This window comes from Mizuhopecten yessoensis, unplaced genomic scaffold, assembly GCF_002113885.1.
Source record: "Mizuhopecten yessoensis strain PY_sf001 unplaced genomic scaffold, ASM211388v2 scaffold8079, whole genome shotgun sequence".
In the NCBI taxonomy this organism is placed as follows: Eukaryota; Metazoa; Mollusca; class Bivalvia; order Pectinida; family Pectinidae; genus Mizuhopecten; species Mizuhopecten yessoensis.
This window is the reverse complement of record NW_018407368.1, coordinates 96,898-118,412: the sequence shown is the minus strand read 5'-3', so window position 1 is coordinate 118,412 and position 21,515 is coordinate 96,898. Positions and strand designations below refer to the sequence as shown.

At 34.3% G+C, this 21,515-nt stretch overlaps 1 protein-coding gene across 1 annotated transcript; it reads left to right on the top strand.

Annotated features, from left to right (window-relative positions):
- The first annotated feature begins 1,616 nt into the window (after window positions 1-1,616).
- LOC110454879 lies at window positions 1,617-15,264 on the top strand. The gene is made up of 7 exons (XM_021504635.1): window positions 1,617-1,780; window positions 5,106-5,300; window positions 6,202-6,358; window positions 6,554-6,695; window positions 7,178-7,366; window positions 11,770-11,934; window positions 12,668-15,264. Exons 2-7 carry the CDS (start codon window positions 5,281-5,283, stop codon window positions 13,654-13,656), a joined length of 1,662 nt encoding a protein of 553 aa, XP_021360310.1. The 5' UTR covers window positions 1,617-1,780; window positions 5,106-5,280; the 3' UTR covers window positions 13,657-15,264.
- The last annotated feature ends 6,251 nt before the right edge of the window (window positions 15,265-21,515 follow it).

Below are 21,515 nucleotides of genomic sequence, written 5' to 3'. Positions count from 1 at the left end.
CAGTCACAGGTACTAGCCTTGTTTGTCAAGACACACAGACGAGGCTATAACCTGTACTCTGTGTACCTAAATGTTAACCTCAGTCACAGGTACTAGCCTTGTTTGTCAAGACACACAGACGAGGCTATAACCTGTACTCTGTGTACTGAAATGTTAACCCCAGTCACAGGTACTAGCATTGTTTGTCAAGATACACAGACGAGGTATAACCTGTACTCTGTGTACTTAAATGTTAACCCCAGTCACAGGTACTAGCCTTGTTTGTCAAGACACACAGACGAGGTATAACCTGTACCTCTGTGTACTTAAATGTTAACCCCAGTCACAGGTACTAGCCTTGTTTGTCATTACACCCAGGGGAGGCTACGTTACTCCATTCATAGGTACTATATATATAGCCTCGTCGGTCACTATATCAAGACGAGGCTAAAACCTGTACTACATTTCACAACAATGTTACCTCAAGTCACAGGTATTAGTCCGTCTGTCAAAGCACCCAGACGAGGCTAGAACATGTACTGTTTACAGGTACTAGCCTCGTCTGCCAAAACACTAGCCCGTGTTTCCTCTGGCCCTAACCCCAGACTTAGACATTTTGACATAGTTGTCTGGTGTGGAGACATCTATATGTCAAAATGTCTAAGTGTTGTTAGGGCCAGAGGAAACTTGGGCTATCAATACACCCAGACGAGGCTAATTTCGTAAAACCTTTACTCGAGTGGAGAACTAATGTTGAGAACTTCAATGCACATCCATGTAAAAGTAATTGGTTTAAGGGAAATAACTCTGTCGTACGTATGTCATCTAATACATTTTTGTTGCGGATAAGTTAATATACCTAGACGAGTTTAATTTCACAGTTGGACATAATTTGGAGAAAATTGATATTTAAGTTTTCCATGTTTTTCTTTTTGTTTGTTAACTTGTTTCTGTTTTTTTTTTTTTAATTGAGTACGCCGAATGCAATGGAAATTGGTCACCTACAGATTTGTACTTTCTTTATTATTAATTCTGAATTTTAAAATAAAGATAATTCTATGGGCTTCGCATTAACTACCTTTTATGCCGTACTCTTATATCACATACTTGTGATAATTGGAAGGTCTTTGACAAGGTAGTAACTAATTGTGCCCAATCCTGTTGTACTTTCGCCGCAAGAAAAGGAAAATAAATGTTGGTCAAAATTACCCAATCGGACAACGTTTTTAATGAACTTTCTTCTATCGTAATTTCGGAGTACAGAAACTAGAGACAGGTCACCTTTTATTTGTTTATATGGGTAGTATACATGATTCAACACACGCTATCGGTAAGGTAATTTATTTTCAAACGGACTATAGAAATTTTGAAATACGCTTTTTTTTATTGTTATAAATGTGACTTAAGGAACACAACTATAACACACATGTTCGTATAGCAATACATATGATGTGATAGTACATGTGATTCACAGACCACTAACCTAAAGCTGAAACTTCTCTGTGTCTACCCCTATACACTATTATGCGTCTAATCAGGACGTGTTTGAGATATTCAATAGATTAACAAAACTGAAACATCCTTTTTTTTCTATGAACACTGTGCGCTTTGTAGGAAACATTATTGACCTTTACACTTCCTGGTTTTTAAATAGATCTGTGTTATCGTACACATATCGGTCGTGGGTTTAAGATATGAAGCACGAGGAAGGATACTTAGTTTGATCTGGTTACGTGTTCAGATCACTAACGGGTAATACTAGTCGGATATATACGTTGGTTTCCAGTGTCTAGCACCTCATGTGAGTATATTCTTGTTGTTCTGTGTTGGGGGTGGATGGGTGGGGGAGAGGTGGGGGGTGGGGGGTCTTTTTATACAAAGGCCCCTACATTGAATATGATTATCATGAAGTGGGATTTAGCAACCAAGGTGATTCTAATATTCATAGACCTCCAGTTATGCAAGTTATTTATCGGGGGGGGGGGGGGGGGGGGTGTTGAGAATAATACTTCATTTAAAAACCCTAACTTTCATTGATTTATTTCCTGGTTGTTTGTAGTGGTTTACCTGCTGCTGCAGTACCTGATAATGTTGACCAGCAGACAATATCCTTACTTATTAGTTTTGTTTCACCAGATATGGCATACTTATAATCTTAATCTTATATGTGTGTACATACACTAATATCTGCCCTTGTTTAGTTAATGGGGTGGTTATCCGAGTCTGTGTTTAGTGTTCAGATATTACCCCAGAATGTAAACACAACATGGATTTTACATATTCTACTTTCACAATTATATTTTACCAGAAAATTGAGGCATAGTTCATAATCTATTATACATATATATTGTTTAACAAAATCCATACTTGATGAAAACGTTATAGGGGATAACAATTCACATACTTGGCTAATATATAGCTGTCTCGCGATTATGATTCATGCATTTCATGCATTTTCTGAACATGATTCTAAGAAACACCCACATAATAAATTTACCAAATATCTTACACAAGTTATAGAATAGCTTAACCCGTGAGGTGTAACTTTCCATTACACATAACTAAGGTTACCTAGGTATCTCTCTTAACATGGTTTATTCCCTCTACTCAATATGATGAAGGTATGATGTACCAACGCCAATTAGTAAAGCTCCTATGCTTCAAACAGCATTGATGTATATCTATAATGTACCTACTACATTATCTAGGCTATCCATTACATTACACAACATTGATGTATACCTATAATGTACTTACTACATTATCTAGACTATCCATTACATTACACAACATTGATGTATATCTATAATGTACCTACTACATCATCCAGGCTATCCATTACATTACATATCATTGATGTATATCTATAATGTACTTACTACATTATCTAGACTATCCATTACATTACACACCATTGATGTACTTACTACATTATCTAGGCTATCCATTACATTGCACAACATTGATGCATATCTATAATGTACTTACTACATTATCTAGGCTATCTATTACATTACACAACATTGATGTATATCTATAATGTACTTACTACATTATCCAGCCTATCCATTACATTACACACCATTGATGTACTTACTTCATTATCTAGGCTATCCATTACATTGCACAACATTGATGCATATCTATAATGTAATTACTACATTATCTAGACTATCCATTACATTTCACAACATTGATGTATATCTATAATGTCCTTACTACATTATCTAGACTATCCATTACATTACATAACATTAATGTATATCTATAATGTACCTACTACATTATCTAGGGTATCCATTACATTACATAACATTGATGTATATCTATAATGTACCGACTACATTATCTAGGCTATCCATTACATTGCACAACATTGATGCATATCTATAATGTACTTACTACATTATATAGACTATCCATTACATTACACACCATTGGTGTATATCTATAATGTACTTACTACATCATCTAGACTATCCATTACATTACACATCCTTGATGCCTATCTATAATGTACTTACTACATTATCAAGGCTATCTATTACATTACACAACATTGATGTATATCTATCCCCCCCTTACTACATTATCTAGACTATCCATTACATTACACAACATTGATGTATATCTATCCCCCCCTTACTACATTATCTAGACTATCCATTACATTACACAACATTGGTGTATAGCTATAATGTACTTACTACATTATCTAGGCTATCCATTACATTACAGAACATTGATGTATATCTATAATGTACTTACGACATTATTTAGACTATCCATTACATTACACAACATTGATGTATATCTATAATGTCCTTACTACATTATCTAGACTATCCATTACATTTCACAACATTGATGTATATCTATAATGTAATTACTACATTATCTAGGCTATCTATTACATTCCACAACATTGATGTATATCTATAATGTCCTTACTACATTATCTAGACTATCCATTACATTACATATCATTGATGTATATCTATAATGTACTTATTACATTATCTAGACTATCTATTACATTACACACCATTGATGTACTTACTACATTATCTAGCCTATCCATTACATTACACATCATTGATGCACTTAATACATTATCTAGACTATCCATTACATTACACAACATTGGTGTATAGCTATAATGTACTTACTACATTATCTAGGCTATCTATTACATTACACAACATTGATGTATATCTATAATGTACTTACTACATTATCCAGACTATCCATTACATTACACACCATTGATGTATATCTATAATGTACTCACTACATTATCTAGACTATCCATTACATTACACAACATTGATGTATATCTATAATGTACTTATTACATTATCTAGACTATCAATTACATTACACACCATTGATGTACTTACTACATTATCTAGACTATCCATTACATTACACAGCATTGATGTATACCTATAATGTACTTACTACATTATCTAGACTATCAATTACATTACACAACATTGATGTATATCTATAATGTACTTACGACATTATTTAGACTATCCATTACATTACACAACATTGATGTATACCTATAATGTACTTACTACATTATCTAGACTATCAATTACATTACACAACATTGATGTATATCTATAATGTACCTACTACATTATCTAGACTATCCATTACATTACACAACATTGATATATATCTATAATGTACTTACTACATTATCTAGGCTATCCATTATATTACACAGCATTGATGTGTATTTATAATATCCTTACAATTTTATTATCTAGGCTATTAACTGTCTTACCCAACACTGTTATAAAATAATGTACTAACTACATGATCTATTCTGCACTGTCTTACAGGACATTGTTGTGTTTACCTATAATGTACTTTCTACATTATTTACATGTAGACAATGCACTGCCAGAGACGGCATTGTTCTTACGTAATTGTAGACGAATTTAGTGCATAATCGGATTTTTATATATCATTAATAAAACACTTATATACAACAGACGACGACTTATAGACATAAACAGCCAAAAGCGCTAAAATGAAATTACCGCTAAAACATTAGTGTTTACAGTATTATGTGATAGTTTAATCAACAAGCTTCCTATTTTATGCTTCAGCATTGTGATGCCACTTAATGCCCGGACTTTCTGATTGGAACAAGCGTCCTTCCGAAACGTCATATAGCCGGGAACTACGAATAGGTCCGAATGCGGGTGCATACATCACAGAAGCACCCCTCAACAGCACATTGAAGCAGCGCAATTTAAAGCTGTTCAAGTCAGGGATACTGAAATGGATTTCGTCGACTTTACGTAAATATTTCTCGGCAAAATTATTTACAAGAAAACGTTGAAATCACCTTGAAGTGATTTCAGATAATCTTTTAAAGATATGAGAGACATCAATATACTGTAAAAGAGGGAAATTTATCGATTAGAGTAAATAAACTAAATGAATATCCTCGCAAGATACACAATGTATATATTGTACATAGGATTAAGGTCACCTTCTAGCTTCGAGACAGAGGGATTTTCCCTTTAGCTCAGTGGTAGAGCGTCCGACTAGGAACCTGGAGATCGAGGGTTCGATCCCCGGTGGGAGCACACTATTCTCTTTCCTGTGTCATAAATATTGATCTCAGTATCATTGACAACGCGAAATGTCTATATTGCGATCCGTTTTAGTGTGACTTACACACCGGACAATTTCGACTTTCGCAGTATCTGAAAATAAGGATATACAACATTGAACAATACTGAGTAGTAATAACTTGTTAAATTATCAAAGTTTATTTTCTTGTAGCTTTAATTAAATACTTTTTACGTGGAGTAAACACACCATGTTTGATTAAAATGACAGAATGCACTAGATCTTGCTGGTGTTACTTGCGGTATAATTATGAAGAAATAGTAATAACATCTTATTGCTACCTAACCAATAACTGAAGTAATCCTATGGACATATTAGAGTGTTTCAACATCATACTCTTAAACATATTGTTTTGCGTGTGTTTGGTTTTTCCGTATATTCTCGAGAGCACTCATCTTACGCAAATACTATTCAGACGAAAATTACCATCGACATTAATATGGCATAATCTACATTGCAAATTGAAGTATTTGCGCAAAAAAAATCCAAAAAATATTGTTCGCGAAATGAAGCCTGGGCTGATTTACAGCATTTGATGTTATATTTATTTATTTTTGTTTACAGTCAGAACTCCGATGTAATGGAGTACATGTATAAAGATGAGGAGGAGTTAGACTGGCCAGAATTTTTCGAGATCTACAAGGAAAGATTTCCTCTATTAGTGTACATTACTGGTGGGAACTATGGCGAGACTATTTATGATGACTTCTGCAGTGACCAGGTATGAAATTACTTCATAATTTTGAGACATAAATACACATTCCCCCAAGAACATTGACGCCTCCACGAAGGTAACTTTCCATCGTTTCTTATATCATACAGGAAAAACAAACTTTGGATTCGTGCACTGAATATTTGTATGCTTTATCCTTTCGTCAAATCGTATTTTATAAAATGTGTATTGTCTTGTTTACAGATATATCGAGTACAAACGTACTCGAACCAGAGACGTATAGTTGCCAAGGCAACGAAGGTGTACGACCGATATATCGACATCTATCTCTCCATCCCGATCAGTACTACACACAAGTTCTGTGTAGTTAGGGGTCACAGGTCAGGTAAGTTCATACAGGTCAGTCATGATTAAATGATGTTATAGAGTTTCATAATGATCCAATGATTTTAGTGAGGTCAATAATGATCCACTTTATAATTAAAGATACAAACTTATCCAATTTTAACGATAGAAAAGACACCAATTTTTCATTTGTTTAAAAACTAACCTTTTCGATAAAGGCGATCCCCATACAATGTTAAGAGTGATTGCTTTGGTTGACAAACATATCTTTGACCTCCTTCGACGACTACACAATTACAGTATTTAAGTATGTAATGAAGCAAATAAGTGTGGTTGCATTTATATTTAAAAACGGAGATACGGAAATATTTAGCAATGTATTAGCATGAATGTCGTAGTGGAGGATTTGATTGATAACATGCATAGATGGTGTATCGATATGTTCTTAGTAAACACGGAGTTATCCAAAATATCCTGAGGGAATTTTTTACTTTCATGGGAGAGATGTTTTTTTTTTTAAAGTTCAAGAGGCACCTAAAACCTTGGAGGAAATTGTGAGTGAGAACCCGTTCCCGATACCTGTGACGTTTGCGCCTGATGTGTCGGAGATCTACGTAGGAACTAGTCGAGAGGATGTGTCTTCGTACGCCACGATACTGCTGACTCGGGAGTATACCGAGAACTTCCTTCTAGGAAACTGTGTGATGAACGGTAACTATTGAGAGAGATTCGGGAAAAATACGTTTATGTTATTCACAGATCTTAAAAAGGCTTTAATGGGAAACTTACCAGCGTAAAATCTCTCAATATCTGCAATTACACATGTTTTATTGCAGTTCACTTACACATGTTTTATTACAGTTAATCGCGTACACATGTTTTATTACAGTTCACTCACACATGTTTTATTACAGTTCACTTACACATGTTTTATTACAGTTCACTTACACATGTTTTATTACAGTTCACTTACACATGTTTTATTACAGTTCACTTACACATGTTTTATTACAGTTCACTTACACATGTTTTATTACAGTTCACTTACACATGTTTTATTACAGTTCACTTACACATGTTTTATTACAGTTCACTTACACATGTTTTATTACAGTTCACTTACACATGTTTTATTACAGTTCACTTACACATGTTTTATTACAGTTCACTTACACATGTTTTATTACAGTTCACTTACACATGTTTTATTACAGTTCACTTACACATGTTTTATTACAGTTCACTTACACATGTTTTATTACAGTTCACTTACACATGTTTTATTACAGTTCACTTACACATGTTTTATTACAGTTCGCTTACACATGTTTTATTACAGTTCACTTACACATGATTTATGATAGTTCACTTACACATGTTTTATTACAGTTCACTTACACATGCTTTATTACAGTTCTATTACACATGTTTTATTACAGTTCACTTACACATGTTTTATTACAGTTCACTTACACATGTTTTATTGCAGTTCACTTACAATTGTTTTATTACAGTTCACTTACACATGATTTATTACAGTTCACTTACACATGTTTTATTACAGTTCACTTACACATGTTTTATTACAGTTCACTTACACATGTTTTATTACGGTTCACTTACACATGTTTCATTACATTTCACTTACACATGTTTTATTACTGTTCACTTACACATGTTTTATTACAGTTCACTTACACATGTTTTATTACAGTTCACTTACACATGTTTTATTACAGTTCACTTACACATGTTTTATTACAGTTCGCTTACAAATGTTTCATTACAGTTCACTCACACATGTTTCATTACAGTTCACTTACACATGTTTTATTACAGTTCACTTACACCTGTTTTATTACAGTTCACTTACACATGTTTTATTAAAGCTCACTTACACATGTTTTATTACGGTTCACTTACACATGTTTCATTACATTTCACTTACACATGTTTTATTACAGTTCACTAACACATGTTTCATTACAGTTCACTTACAGATGTTTTATTACAGTTCGCTTAGACATGTTTCATTACAGTTCACTTACACATGTTTTATTACAGTTCGCTTACACATGTTTTATTACAGTTCACTTATACATGTTTTATTACAGTTAGCTTACACATGTTTTATTACAGTTCACTTATACATGTTTTATTACAGTTCGCTTACACATGTTTCATTACAGTTCACTTACACATGTTTTATTACAGTTCGCTTACCCATGTTTTATTACAGTTCACTTATACATGTTTTATAACAGTTCACTTACACATGTTTTATTACAGTTCACTTACACATGTTTCATTACAGTTCACTTACACATGTTTTATTACATTTCACTTACACATGTTTTATTACAGTTCACTTACACATGTTTTATTACAGTTCACTTACACATGTTTTATTACAGTTCACTTACACATGATTTATTACAGTTCACTTACACATGTTTTATTACAGTTCGCTCACACATGTTTCATTACAGTTCACTTATACATGTTTTATTACAGTTCACTTACACATGTTTCATTACAGTTCACTTACACATGTTTTATTACAGTTCGCTTACACATGTTTTATTACAGTTCACTTACACATGTTTCATTACATTTCACTTACACCTGTTTTATTACAGTTCACTTACACATGTTTTATTACAGTTCACTTACACCTGTTTTATTACAGTTCACTTACACATGTTTTATTACAGTTCACTTACACATGTTTTATTACAGTTCACTTACACATGTTTCATTACAGTTCACTTACACATGGTTCATTACGGTTCCTCATTTCTAAATACTGTCTATCATTAATATGTTCACATGTGAGACGTCTTTAAATGTAGTTTTGGGCGGTTTTGTCTAGCAGATTATTTATTACGTGTTTTGCACTATAAACTATGAATGTGACAATCAAAGATAATGTTATCTGCCAACAAAAACAAATCTGTCAGTCTAGAATCATCCACATACTGTTGTTCAACAATAGCACAAAGCTTTTCGTAAGTCCTCTTAAAGCTTCCGCAACAACTTAAACGTTTTTGTGAAAATTATCGCCATTGTAAATTTGGTTTGTATAAGTTTTATTGTAACAGAATAAGAATGGTTGTGACAAAAACAATCAATCACAACTTCCTCTTTTTACCCCTTGCGACAGAAATATAAACACTGAGGATTTTCACACATCTTTATTGTATATTTTGGCACGTTTTTATTTGAGTATAAATAACATCTGTTTTTTTCCTGGAAATATCTGCAGGATATAAATAAAGCTGATCGACAACCCAGAACCTTCTACTGTTTCGATTGCCTATCACTTCCTATTCCTTGTCTGTCATTCACCTAGGTCACTAGTCCTTCTATTGAAACCTCTGTCTTACGAAGTAGTTTTAGTCAGAGGAAAAACACCCAGCCAATTAGGCTTTGTTATACATACATTTATAGGATTATTAATAATGACTGCAATATATATATTGCATGGTCGTATTGTACCTCCAAAGACGGAAAATTGGAATGCAAATAATACTGTTTTTAAATTTATCATTTCATTAAAACAAATCTGCAGTTATGATCTAGATATTTTATTCGGGGGTATTTATTTTTTCCGGCAGGGTCATTAAATCGATTCGATAGTTTTCAGTGATAAACACGTATACATATTAAGAAAACCGATGACAAATAATTTCATTGAATTCGGATACTACGATATAGAAAATCGTTTGACTGATAGATGGAAGACAACACTGCAATATTATTACAGTAAGAAAGAGATAAAATGTTAGGAGACTTACGTTAATCATATACTTTTGCGTGTATTTTATTTCGCGTACTGCGCCTTCAGGTTTTATTTGCGAATATTTGAATTCAACATTCAACAGATTATATTTCATTATTGACAGTAATTGTCTGTAATATTAATATTCACCTGATATTTCAATCTTTGAAAGATTTTCCTCTTGAATTATATCATATGAACAAACTAGGTGATTTACAGTAAGAGCTGATTTGATTGAATACATAGACTTTAGAAAAGCAAAATCAATACAAAATTTTTCCAGTTTTGAAGGTAAACGTAAACGTGTGTCGCATATTTGGTTGACTAGATTGATCAACATGTTAAAATACACGCTCAGCTGTGGACGGTGTGGGATGTGTTGTCACAAGTGACCTTATTGACAATACCACTGACATACATGAATGTACCACTTGGATATGTATGTACACCTGTTCGCCATTTCAACTAGTCACAATTAATCACGAGATAAAAACACTCACTCGTGATCCCAGTAGCAAACTTTCATATCTACTTTCGTTTTCTCCTTGTGTTTTCCCTATAACACTTGAAAAGATTTTATGAAATCAAAATTAGTTGCGTGTACATTAGACTGTATAATATCCATTTCACTTGAGTAAAACATCATACAACAACGTTTAAGTAATCAGTATAGCATTTGAACAACAAGCGTTTTAGCAAATGTTGATATGGTCCTATAACACACATTGCTATTGATGATACACTTGTAACCACGGTAGGGCTTTATGCAAGTTTGTCAGCAATATAAATGTGTGTTATAGGCACCATAACAGCCTTTGCTAAAATATTCATGATTAATATTTACATTATGATCGAGTAGTGACGCTTTGAACAGCAAATTAAGCCTTTACAACAATGAAATTGATGACGTCACTATATAGATTGATGACGTTACAAGAGCAACTGCTGTTATAGTCTCAAAACAACATTTGCCTTCTCAATGCATTGCAATAGAAGGATGCAGAGCAAATGGCAATATATATGTATAACATGTTTGCATCTTTAATAATGGCAATGTACCCTGTTTTTTTCCTATGGTATCTATCCCGTTCACACAATGGATTATGTATAAAGCTGCTTAGTGCTTTCACGAACACTCCTGAAAAAGATAACTTGGCCAGGCGACACATATCTTTCCTTGACACAACTGGTTATGTAATTAGGTCAAGAACAATTACTGATAGACGAAAATATGTAACATTTACAAGGCAGCATTGTTTGAATTTAGTTTATGACGTACACATACTGACATTGTGCTTTTTCTCAATTGAAACAAGTTTTGTGATATTTTTAGGCCAAGTATGCAAAACCGTTACGGTAGCAGCTGTAAGTGCTCTTATATCTGTGGCACCTGCCTCGGGGATACAAGGCAAATCAGCAGAATTCTTCAGAAAACATCTCAGCAAATTGCAAGCCTCCTTAGCTGACGTGACGTATGATCGCACTGTGGGTAACACAAGTATGTACTACTATGGAAGTTCAATCAATGAAATTATAAATCATAAAGTTGAAAGGTAACATTTGAATTTTCAAATTTTCTTGCATTTCTTTTAGCATATGAGCCGTCATTGTTATATGTTTTGCCTTACATTGTTGATATACATTGATCATATAGGTGGCATAAATATAGGATCTTACATGAGTTTCCGTTTCATATGAGATTTATGAATCGAGACTAAGATTATTTTCAATTTAGCGAGCCTCTGGCCACCTAAACAATATAATGTGTGATGAGTTTCATAAGCTTCATATGAAATGAAAACGAGTGTAAGATCCATTTTATCACATAATCAAAATTTGTGGCATCTATTCATGCAACCTTGAAATGTAAACAGCCGCCATTTTGACTTCAATGCGTAAGTCCGTGACGTCATGTACTTGTCTAAGGCGTGACGTCACAATTTAAACAATTGAAACTTACAACCAATCACTGGACTGATAGGTCATATACCAACGGTTAATACGCAAAATAATATGACATGGGTATATTCACTGGATAACACAGTACATTACGTGATAAAAGTATATATATGTTGTGTATTGTTATGTCCTTTGGGTTCATTGTAGGCATGAAGTAGAAAGCATGTGATCTTTGTCAAGTTAAATGATGATAATTACATATTTCCCCAACAATATCACAGAAAGAGGAAAGCATCTACGGGAGTTTAAAACGTTTTCATTTTTTTTATCAGGTATAACCAAAATAACTTCTGAGGGTACCGGAACCGGAAATATTCTCCCAAAACTTAACCCACCCTTACTTCCGGTTGAACATAAACCGGACACAGAGAAAAATGAAAGTTCTGATGATTCAGACGATTGGTATGAGAGGCCACCTGAGCCGACTATTAAACCACCATTACCGCCGAGGTCGGAGGAATCGCCACCAACACCAATAAAAAAAACAACTGACGCTCCATTATACCCCAAAAAGTATTACGAAAATGCAGCGATTGTTCATCCCATACCGTCAACATCTAAAACTCCAGCAGCGCCACCTAGACCCCAAAAGAAATCTGTTTTGCCGCAGACATCAACCCAAAAACCTGCAACGAAGCTTCAGTCAACAGGGAAAAGCCCTGTACCGGGACGAGGACCTCTACCAGACCCAACAAGTTCTACAGTTAAAGAAAACCAGTTGTTCAGCGAGGCAGATTACATGTATATGAAGGAGCCCGACGATATGTACGAAGTGTTAAGTAATGTTCCCCAACCTACAACGGAGATAAAGAGTCAGACAGGCGAAAAGAAAATACCTACAGTGTCATCGTCTGGATTTGGCGGTAATAACATTGTTCCTACAGTACCTACAGTGGCATCCTCTGGATTTGGCGGTAATAACATTGTTCCTACAGTACCTACAGTGTCATCCTCTGGATTTGGCGGTAATAACATTGTTCCTACGGAAACCAAACAGGAAGCAGCTTCCAACCAATCAGACGATAAAGACAAGTCTACTGGAGGAAAACAACATTTATTGGCATTGTCGGTAGATGATATTGGGGAATATTTAAGGAAAATGCGTCTAGACAAATACGTTGAGCGGTTTGCCGAAGATATGATTGATGGCGTTATTCTGGGTGAACTTACAAAGGAAAATTTGAAAGAAGATTATGGATTCAGATCGGTCGAACAAATTAAACTTTGGAAGTTTATAACAGACGGCTATATCCCACAATAATGCCCGTATCATAAAGAGCTTTCGGCAAAAACAACATATACTATTTTATAATAGGCAAAATTATTGACACACGTGTTTTAGTGCTGCTACATTCCTTTTTGTTTCTAGTTTAAGATGCCAGGTTGTTTTTCCTAGGACATAAACAAAGCTTATATGCTTTTCATACAATCCGAACGATAGGCGAATGTGTTTCTTTATTGATAACAGTCCGTACAAGGAAAGAGTGCCTTACCGAACGCATTAATAGAACATCGGACATCGGTAATTTAAATAATTATGATCACGACAAATATGAGCAGGATAACGAGTTATCTGGTTTATTGAAAACGCAGCTTACGAGTATCTAAAAAAGACTGTATTGCATATGACACGCTTGTTTTAAGTTGGATAGAAATTCAAAGTAATGTATCCAACCTCGAAGGACAATATACCACAAATAAAGCTTACATCTGGACTTACGACAAAATAGCTTTGTTACTAACGGAGACGAAAAAAATCAGCCACGAACACACAATCATTGATACAGTATTTATATATAACTCTATATATAACTTAGTAGAAATATATCTGTCCACGTGGTATGTGTATTGTGATTTATCTTTTCTTTGAGTGCCATTATGTCAATTTCTAATGCCTGTACATTTTTTTTTGCTATTTATGTATACATTCTTTCTTGCATATTGTACCGGTGATTTTTGTTGATTTTTCTTGATAACCTTAGGATAATTAAGTACATGTACGTGCTTTTTTGTGTCTCTTCGAATTGTTTACTTTTTCTGTGATTCACCAGTTATGTCTAAATTATCTATCTTAAATTATAATTTGATTTTTTTTCGATTCTTGTCTTACTCATTTCTGTCATCTGGCCCATATACTCACTATCTTTAAACTATGAAGTTGCTTCATTCAATCAATGTGGTGCATTATACGTAATTGTTTTCAGGCATTATCGAATATATTAATCAAAAGAAAATAATCATCGAAATGCGAGTGCAGCATAAATTTAGTGATTCCTCTCCCAAACACCTAACATATCTTACAAAAACCTGTTATGAAACCAAGGTATTTGGAGTCAATACTTCTAATGGCTATGTGGTCTCTGTTAAATCTACAGATTAATGATATAGTCGTGATTCCATGTCATTGTTAAAACTACAGATTAATGATATACATGTAGTTGTGATTCCATGTCATTGTTAAAACTACAGATGAATGATATAGTCGTGATTCCATGTCATTGTTAAAACTACAGATTAATGATAGTCATGATTCCATGTCATTGTTAAAACATACCCGTTGTAACACTCTCACATCGTGTATAGACAGTCTGTCGAATATAACTAGCGCACTAATCCTGTCTTTTTATCCCCCGCCTTCACCGAAACGGGGAATAATAATTTTGGTTTGTCCGTCTGTCCGTCACGCTTCGTTTCCGTGCAATGACTGCAACAAATGCTAATCGATTTTCTTCAAAACCAGGGTTAAATGCCTTAAGGGCTCAGCCGAGTGCGATGACCACTTTAATCGGACTGCATTTGGCGGAGTTATGGCCCCTTGAGCAACGAAAAACGTCATTATCTGCAGTTTCCGCTTGATAACTCTAGCAAATATTAGTCAAATTCCTTCAAACTTGATAACAATGTTTGTGTTCCTCTGTCTTTCCACCCATCTCGGCCACTCTTTGGTTTTCGTGTGATAATTGCTGTAGATGTTGTGAAGATATGTCAACCAAATTTCGTATGCACATCCGACTCATGCTAGGTTTGCCAACCGATGTCATTATGCACATTTACGGATAATTAATGAGGTTAGTAAATTATGACGGATTAAACGATTAATCTACACCGTAATACCTACATGTTGAATAAAAAGTCTAACTTCTTTATAAGGCTTTTTTTCTTCCAGTTTCAAGCTATACATTATGTCTCAACAGCACGATACTCACATGTTTAAACCTAACCTCAATAATGTTTACCTAGAATATGTCCTGCAAGCCAGTGATATAAATTCCACGAATTTGCTAGTTATATATAAATATTGCTCAAACGATTTACAGTACAAAAGAATGTAGTTCGTCAATAACTTATTTTATAGAGCGGACGTTATTGGAATTGATTTTTATAACTCATTGCGATAAGATTTGAGAAATCTTTTGTTTTAACAACTTATTCATGCAATTAAGTTTAACGTTATTTTAAATCAGCATAATAACAATAATCTAATGGCAGCTTCACTACGGAAGGTTAACGAACTACGCCTGTATTACGTAATGCAGCCCGAGTTCACATGTGTTATGCAGAAATGAATAGTATACTCGTCATTTGGCTCTAACATACAACAGGCAAACAAATATATGTTAACAATACATTAATGCATCTTTATTATGTTGTGGTACGGTGCGCATGTCAACGTTTTACTGTCACGGAGAAACGCTCGAGTGATTGTTGAAGCCAGTGTTACTATAGATCATCTAACACAAGGGTTTTAACATATTTCAGTTTGTTATTTTTAATCTTATCAACTATATCATTGTCGAGCATAATCAGCACTTCTGCATATTTTCTGATTTTGATATTTAATTTACTCTTTCTTTTTCATTTTTATAAATGTTGACGAAAAAGTGTATTTTTATCTTTTTTTTTGTGATGGAATAATTGTTTACATTTTCCATATAACAATTGTACACGCGTCGTTGCTTTAATAATCAGCGGTTTCCAGTATGGTCTTAGTGTTATTTTTGTTCTACGTTTGCAATGTTACCTTATTTTTTCCCCGTGATTTTTTTTAAAACTGCATTGTTATCATGATTCTTAAGACTTTGGTATGATGTGTAACCTTTGTGAATATGCTCGTCTATGTTTCCATGTTCCGATGTGTTTTCGCCCCAAAATGCTCATATATATTATGGATGATATGCCTGTCATTATCAGCAGTTATATTCTCATAATATTTACATGTTGTCGTGCGATACCAATGATTTTGCCTTTATTCCACAGATTTGGTACATGTAGTGAGGAACGGTTTTGTGCGCAAGTCATAGTGTAGCAGCACGTGCCATTAAGCTAATAGAATGCAACATATTAGATTGGCTCTCTGCCTCCCTGATAAGATGTTTTATCTACCGTTATATCTATGCAAGTTATTGCGAAATGTTTTGTCATATATAAGTGAAATTTTAAGTATGTGTTTATTGTATACTGACCGGCATGAACCTGTTACAAATATTTGAACACGAAAGTGTGACAAAATTATAAAGAGAAAGATAATCGATATACTTATACAGCGCTAATAGGGTGTATGTGTATATAGGTATATCACTACCGATTCAATGTTGTTCTCTATTTCCAATACTGATACCGGGTATACAGATACATGTGCACTAAAACACGACGAACAAGAACACTTATACACTTATAAACGGAAAGGAATGTGCACTAGAACACACACAATATAAACACATCCGTTACACGTTCTGGTACAATAAAACACACATAGCATGCACACACTTATTACATATTAACCTCTATAACGTAGAACATTTTGTTCGCGATAAAGTAATTCGTTTCATAAATATCAATCCAGAAGAGAAGTGTTCTAAAGCACATTAATGTATGATGTTATGTTGGGTCGTTATACGTGTGATATATTACTTCAGAAGTATCGTCAGATGTTTGTGATTGCAGGCTTTAGTCCTGCTTAAAATATCGTCAGATGTTTGTGATGGTATGCTTAAGTCTTGCCGGAGTAATGCTTTAATTATTGAAGATAAGTTTTGAAATAAAATAATTTCGTTCGCTTATATGAGATTATATTTATTGATTTTGGTGGAGTTACTGTGCTATGTCAACAAGATAACCAATCGGTCATTGATCGTTACACTCCAGTGACATTGTTACACACATCTGTAAATGATTAGTCATGCGTTCACTCTTCATTTGTGTATATACGCTACCGCATTAATTATGTTATGCCATTTTTAATGGTTTTTAACTATTTATTACATACTTACTAATAAATACGTTTTTTTTTTTTGTATATGCGATATGACACAATTGCTCTAACCCATATCAGCCCTCGCCGTATCACACCCCAAAACCCGTATCAGCCCCCGCCGTATCACACCCCTAAAACCCGTATCAGCCCGCAAAACCCATATCACACACCTTTTGGAAAGAAAAAAAAGTTTTTCAATATTTCAAAAATAAAAATAAATCATAAGATAGTAGTTTTTATTAGTAAGTATGTAATAAACAGATTAAAACACGCCTTTTTCCATATCACACCAGGTATCAACCCTCGACCAATATCAGCCCTCGGGCCTTCGGCCCTTGGGCTGATATTGCAGTCGCGGGTTGATGCTGGGTGTGATATGGAAAAAGGCATGTATTATTCTCTATATAGTATAGGACAATAGACCAAGCTCGTGCGTGTATAATTTTTATCAGACCAACGCTCTTCCAAAAACCTCCACGCAAATGTACCGGTAAACAAGCTAGTCTTTGGACTGGTTTCATTTGTGTTCGAGGATTCCCTCATTTAATTTTATAAATATTTTCAGATTTGCATGCGGACAAAAAATATCTAGATCTACTAAATACCTTTCAGGCTCACAATGAGAATGTTTCGCTAAACATGCCGTGAGGCATCATACATCACATTACAACATGCAACAGATCAGCTTTATTTAGGCAATTCGAGTATCTAGGTCACCTTGCTAATGAAAGGCGTATGGACACTGGGGTAGACGCGAAAAAGAATGTCATTACAATATTATATCATCCTCGTTATATAGTCCGTCAGCATACGCACATATATTTATGTTGATTATTTCTAAAAATAATACTTATACATATTACCAGCATGTTTTGCATTAGTTGAAGGCCAATCGATAATTCAAATAATTGTAGTGTAGCAACAGATGATCACAGAAGGAAACACATCAAACTTAAACTTCGTTAGCAAACGGCAATTGAATTTAAATATACATTACCAACTTCAGCAACGGCATCAAACAAACGTTTAATGAATCAAGTATTTGACTGTAACAATTAATCGCAAGCTTGGCAATACTGTTGATCTTAATTTCTAAAATGTATAACTGCGTCATGCAGGAATGGCTTATGTGAAGTCTTCAAATATCATCTTCCTCTCTACGGTCTCTTCCATTTGTCGCACCTGACCCAAATACGTTCGATTGGAAATAACTCGTTCATTTCTTCAGACCTTGTTGGTTGTCTTAATAAACTTTGCTATGAAACGTGTAATTTATTTTTACCGCGCACGTTACAGTAGATGACATAATGGTTAAATAATATAACTAGAAGGCATTTTAAAATGATCTTTTGATGATTTTTCTTCCAAACAGCGAAACATGTATACCTGCCAAAAGGCCAATATGAAATACTAGATACGAATAGAAAAAAAGACACTATAAAGAATAAGAGCAATAGCGACCAGGGTATCTAAAGAGGGTGCTCGTCGTATTGTTGCTCTTTTAAATCTGAATTTATCAATTGCTACTTTATTTCACACTTAGTTTATTTGCAATGTTTCATTTTCGCCTTATAACAGTTGGTGGAGGCAAGTATCCACTTTCTATGCGGCCGAACGACAGGAACGGTACTATCTACAAGTACAAATGTTGAAAGGGGGCCACTGTGGGTTGCTAACAGCATGCCTGCATTGTAAATCACGATATTTTTGCGTGTACTTTATTTTGAGAACTGTGCGTGTGGGCTCTATTTGCGATTTGATGAATTAACAATTGAGGCGATGCTGTTGTAATATCAATTGTAGTTATCTGTGGAATGAACAGTCGTGATATGAATCTCCTCGAAACCTTACCCGAGTATGAATCACTCGCTTACACATTCCTCTTAATTTCTAAATATTTTCTTCAGGTTGGTAAGCATGGATTATGAGAAGTTCTTTTTACAAAACCAATAAAATTGTCTATGTGACGTTTCGATGACTAGTACGATATGTACACTGTCACCTTCATCAGACAAATGACCAATGAAGCGTATGCAGACAAAGGTGTAAAATGTGTACGAGTTGTCCATACTATCGATGTCGATTTCGGCTACGCTGGAAACGTATGTACAATAGTTGTTATACATGTGTCTGTTCCGAAATGACTCAATTCAGCTACGCTTTGTTAACACTTGGTCATAGATGTGCATACACTTCACTGGTCATTTGTCTGATGAAGGTAACAGTGTACATATCGTACTAGTCATCGAAACGTCACATAGAAAACTTTATTGGTTGTGTAAAAAGAACTTCTCATAATTCCTCTTAATTGTTCACTGCAATAAAAACGGTTACAACAATTATGAACTATATTGCTAAAATGACGATATAAGTTCTGTATTTGCTTACTTTGAGCTGTAGTAACAGATAAGCATATCAATGACATGTATGTAGATATAGTTACTACAGACAGTATCTTGGAGTGGGAATTCAATTTAAAAAAAATTGTTATCAGTGTTTTGTACGGAAAGACAAACATTGACGATGACTTGAACCAGATTCTTCCCACAACTTAACATGGCATACTGAGAAAACAGAAATGTACGAAAAATAAAATAAACGTAAAACAACATACAGATACGCAATTCAAGTATTAATTTTCATATGTTTCGTCGATGTTTTTAAATACATACAAATTTTGTACAAACATACACACCCAACAACTGCAAAAAGCCAAACTAATAGATTTCAAAATCATCATTAAGTGTATTCCTACAATTTTAAGATCAATCACTCAAATAAAGCTCCATCTATCACGTGCTATTGAAATAACGATCCGAACATACCCCTTCAACAGCCAATATTCAACCAGCCGATTTTTACATCATCACAACTTTACTAATACTGGTTATTTCCTGAAGAGATTTAAGCGTTTTTTTGGTACTCAAATACTGTATAATGCAATGTGAACGTTTAAGTCTTATTATAGGCTAAAGTGGTGAAACAGCGTCCGTCAACAAACGCATTAGCCACCTTGCCATTGATGGCAGTGTGCTCTCCTGGAACTCCGTATGGCAATGACAGCCTTAACAATAATACCGTATAGAATAGGACCGGAAGCAAAACGCAAGAACGAGAGGAATTTCCTGTAACACTGATGTATTACTAGTAAGCTTAACTTTGGACTTTGTACAGAGTTTCTAACAAACTGGTTCCACACATTATAAGTCACAACTTTGCATTATTTATATGAATGCTGTATTGGCGACTGACCAGTGTAGGGGATAAATGGCTTATCGTTGAAAACGTATTCAATTTCATTGCAGGATACCGGTATTCTTCACGAGTAAATGATATAAGTATATTCTGTCATACGACTGAAACGTCTTCGCGTATTCAGCGGGGAAAATTCAATGTTCTATTTTTTTAAGTACATTGTACCTACATCTCGTTAACAACAAGGAAAATGTTACTCTATAAAACAGTCGGGAATAAGTAGCGTTATCTAACGACGCAACATTTACGACAAGGCTGTCTGCAATTTTTGAACTAGTTACCCAATACAGTTCAACTGGTTCCAGCTATTACATAAAACGAATTGTTTTAAAATGTACACCAGTGGAAGTTTAGTTAATACCATAGCGTATGTAAAACGCCACTTGTTTTACCGTCGTTTCATATACAACTGAACACAAAGTCTGCGGTTCTGAATGCAGTAAATGGAAAGTAACGTTCTGATTGGCCAATTCGGAAATCGATATCTTCAAATTCATGTCTCTTCGCCACGATTTTTTTTTATCAAACTCTCTGTTAAAATGAAACGAAATCTCATGTTCTTTTTAACAATTCTTTTATGTATTGTAAACGTGTCTTCTTTCGTGGTTTAT

Bases quoted from the DNA above. Each gene is read 5' to 3' on its own strand.
- LOC110454879 (XM_021504635.1), top strand. From the start codon at position 5,281: ATGGATTTCGTCGACTTTAC. The intron at 6,359-6,553 runs GTATGAAATTAC...TCTTGTTTACAG, and splicing joins ATGACTTCTGCAGTGACCAG to ATATATCGAGTACAAACGTA. The intron at 7,367-11,769 runs GTAACTATTGAG...TGATATTTTTAG, and splicing joins AGGAAACTGTGTGATGAACG to GCCAAGTATGCAAAACCGTT.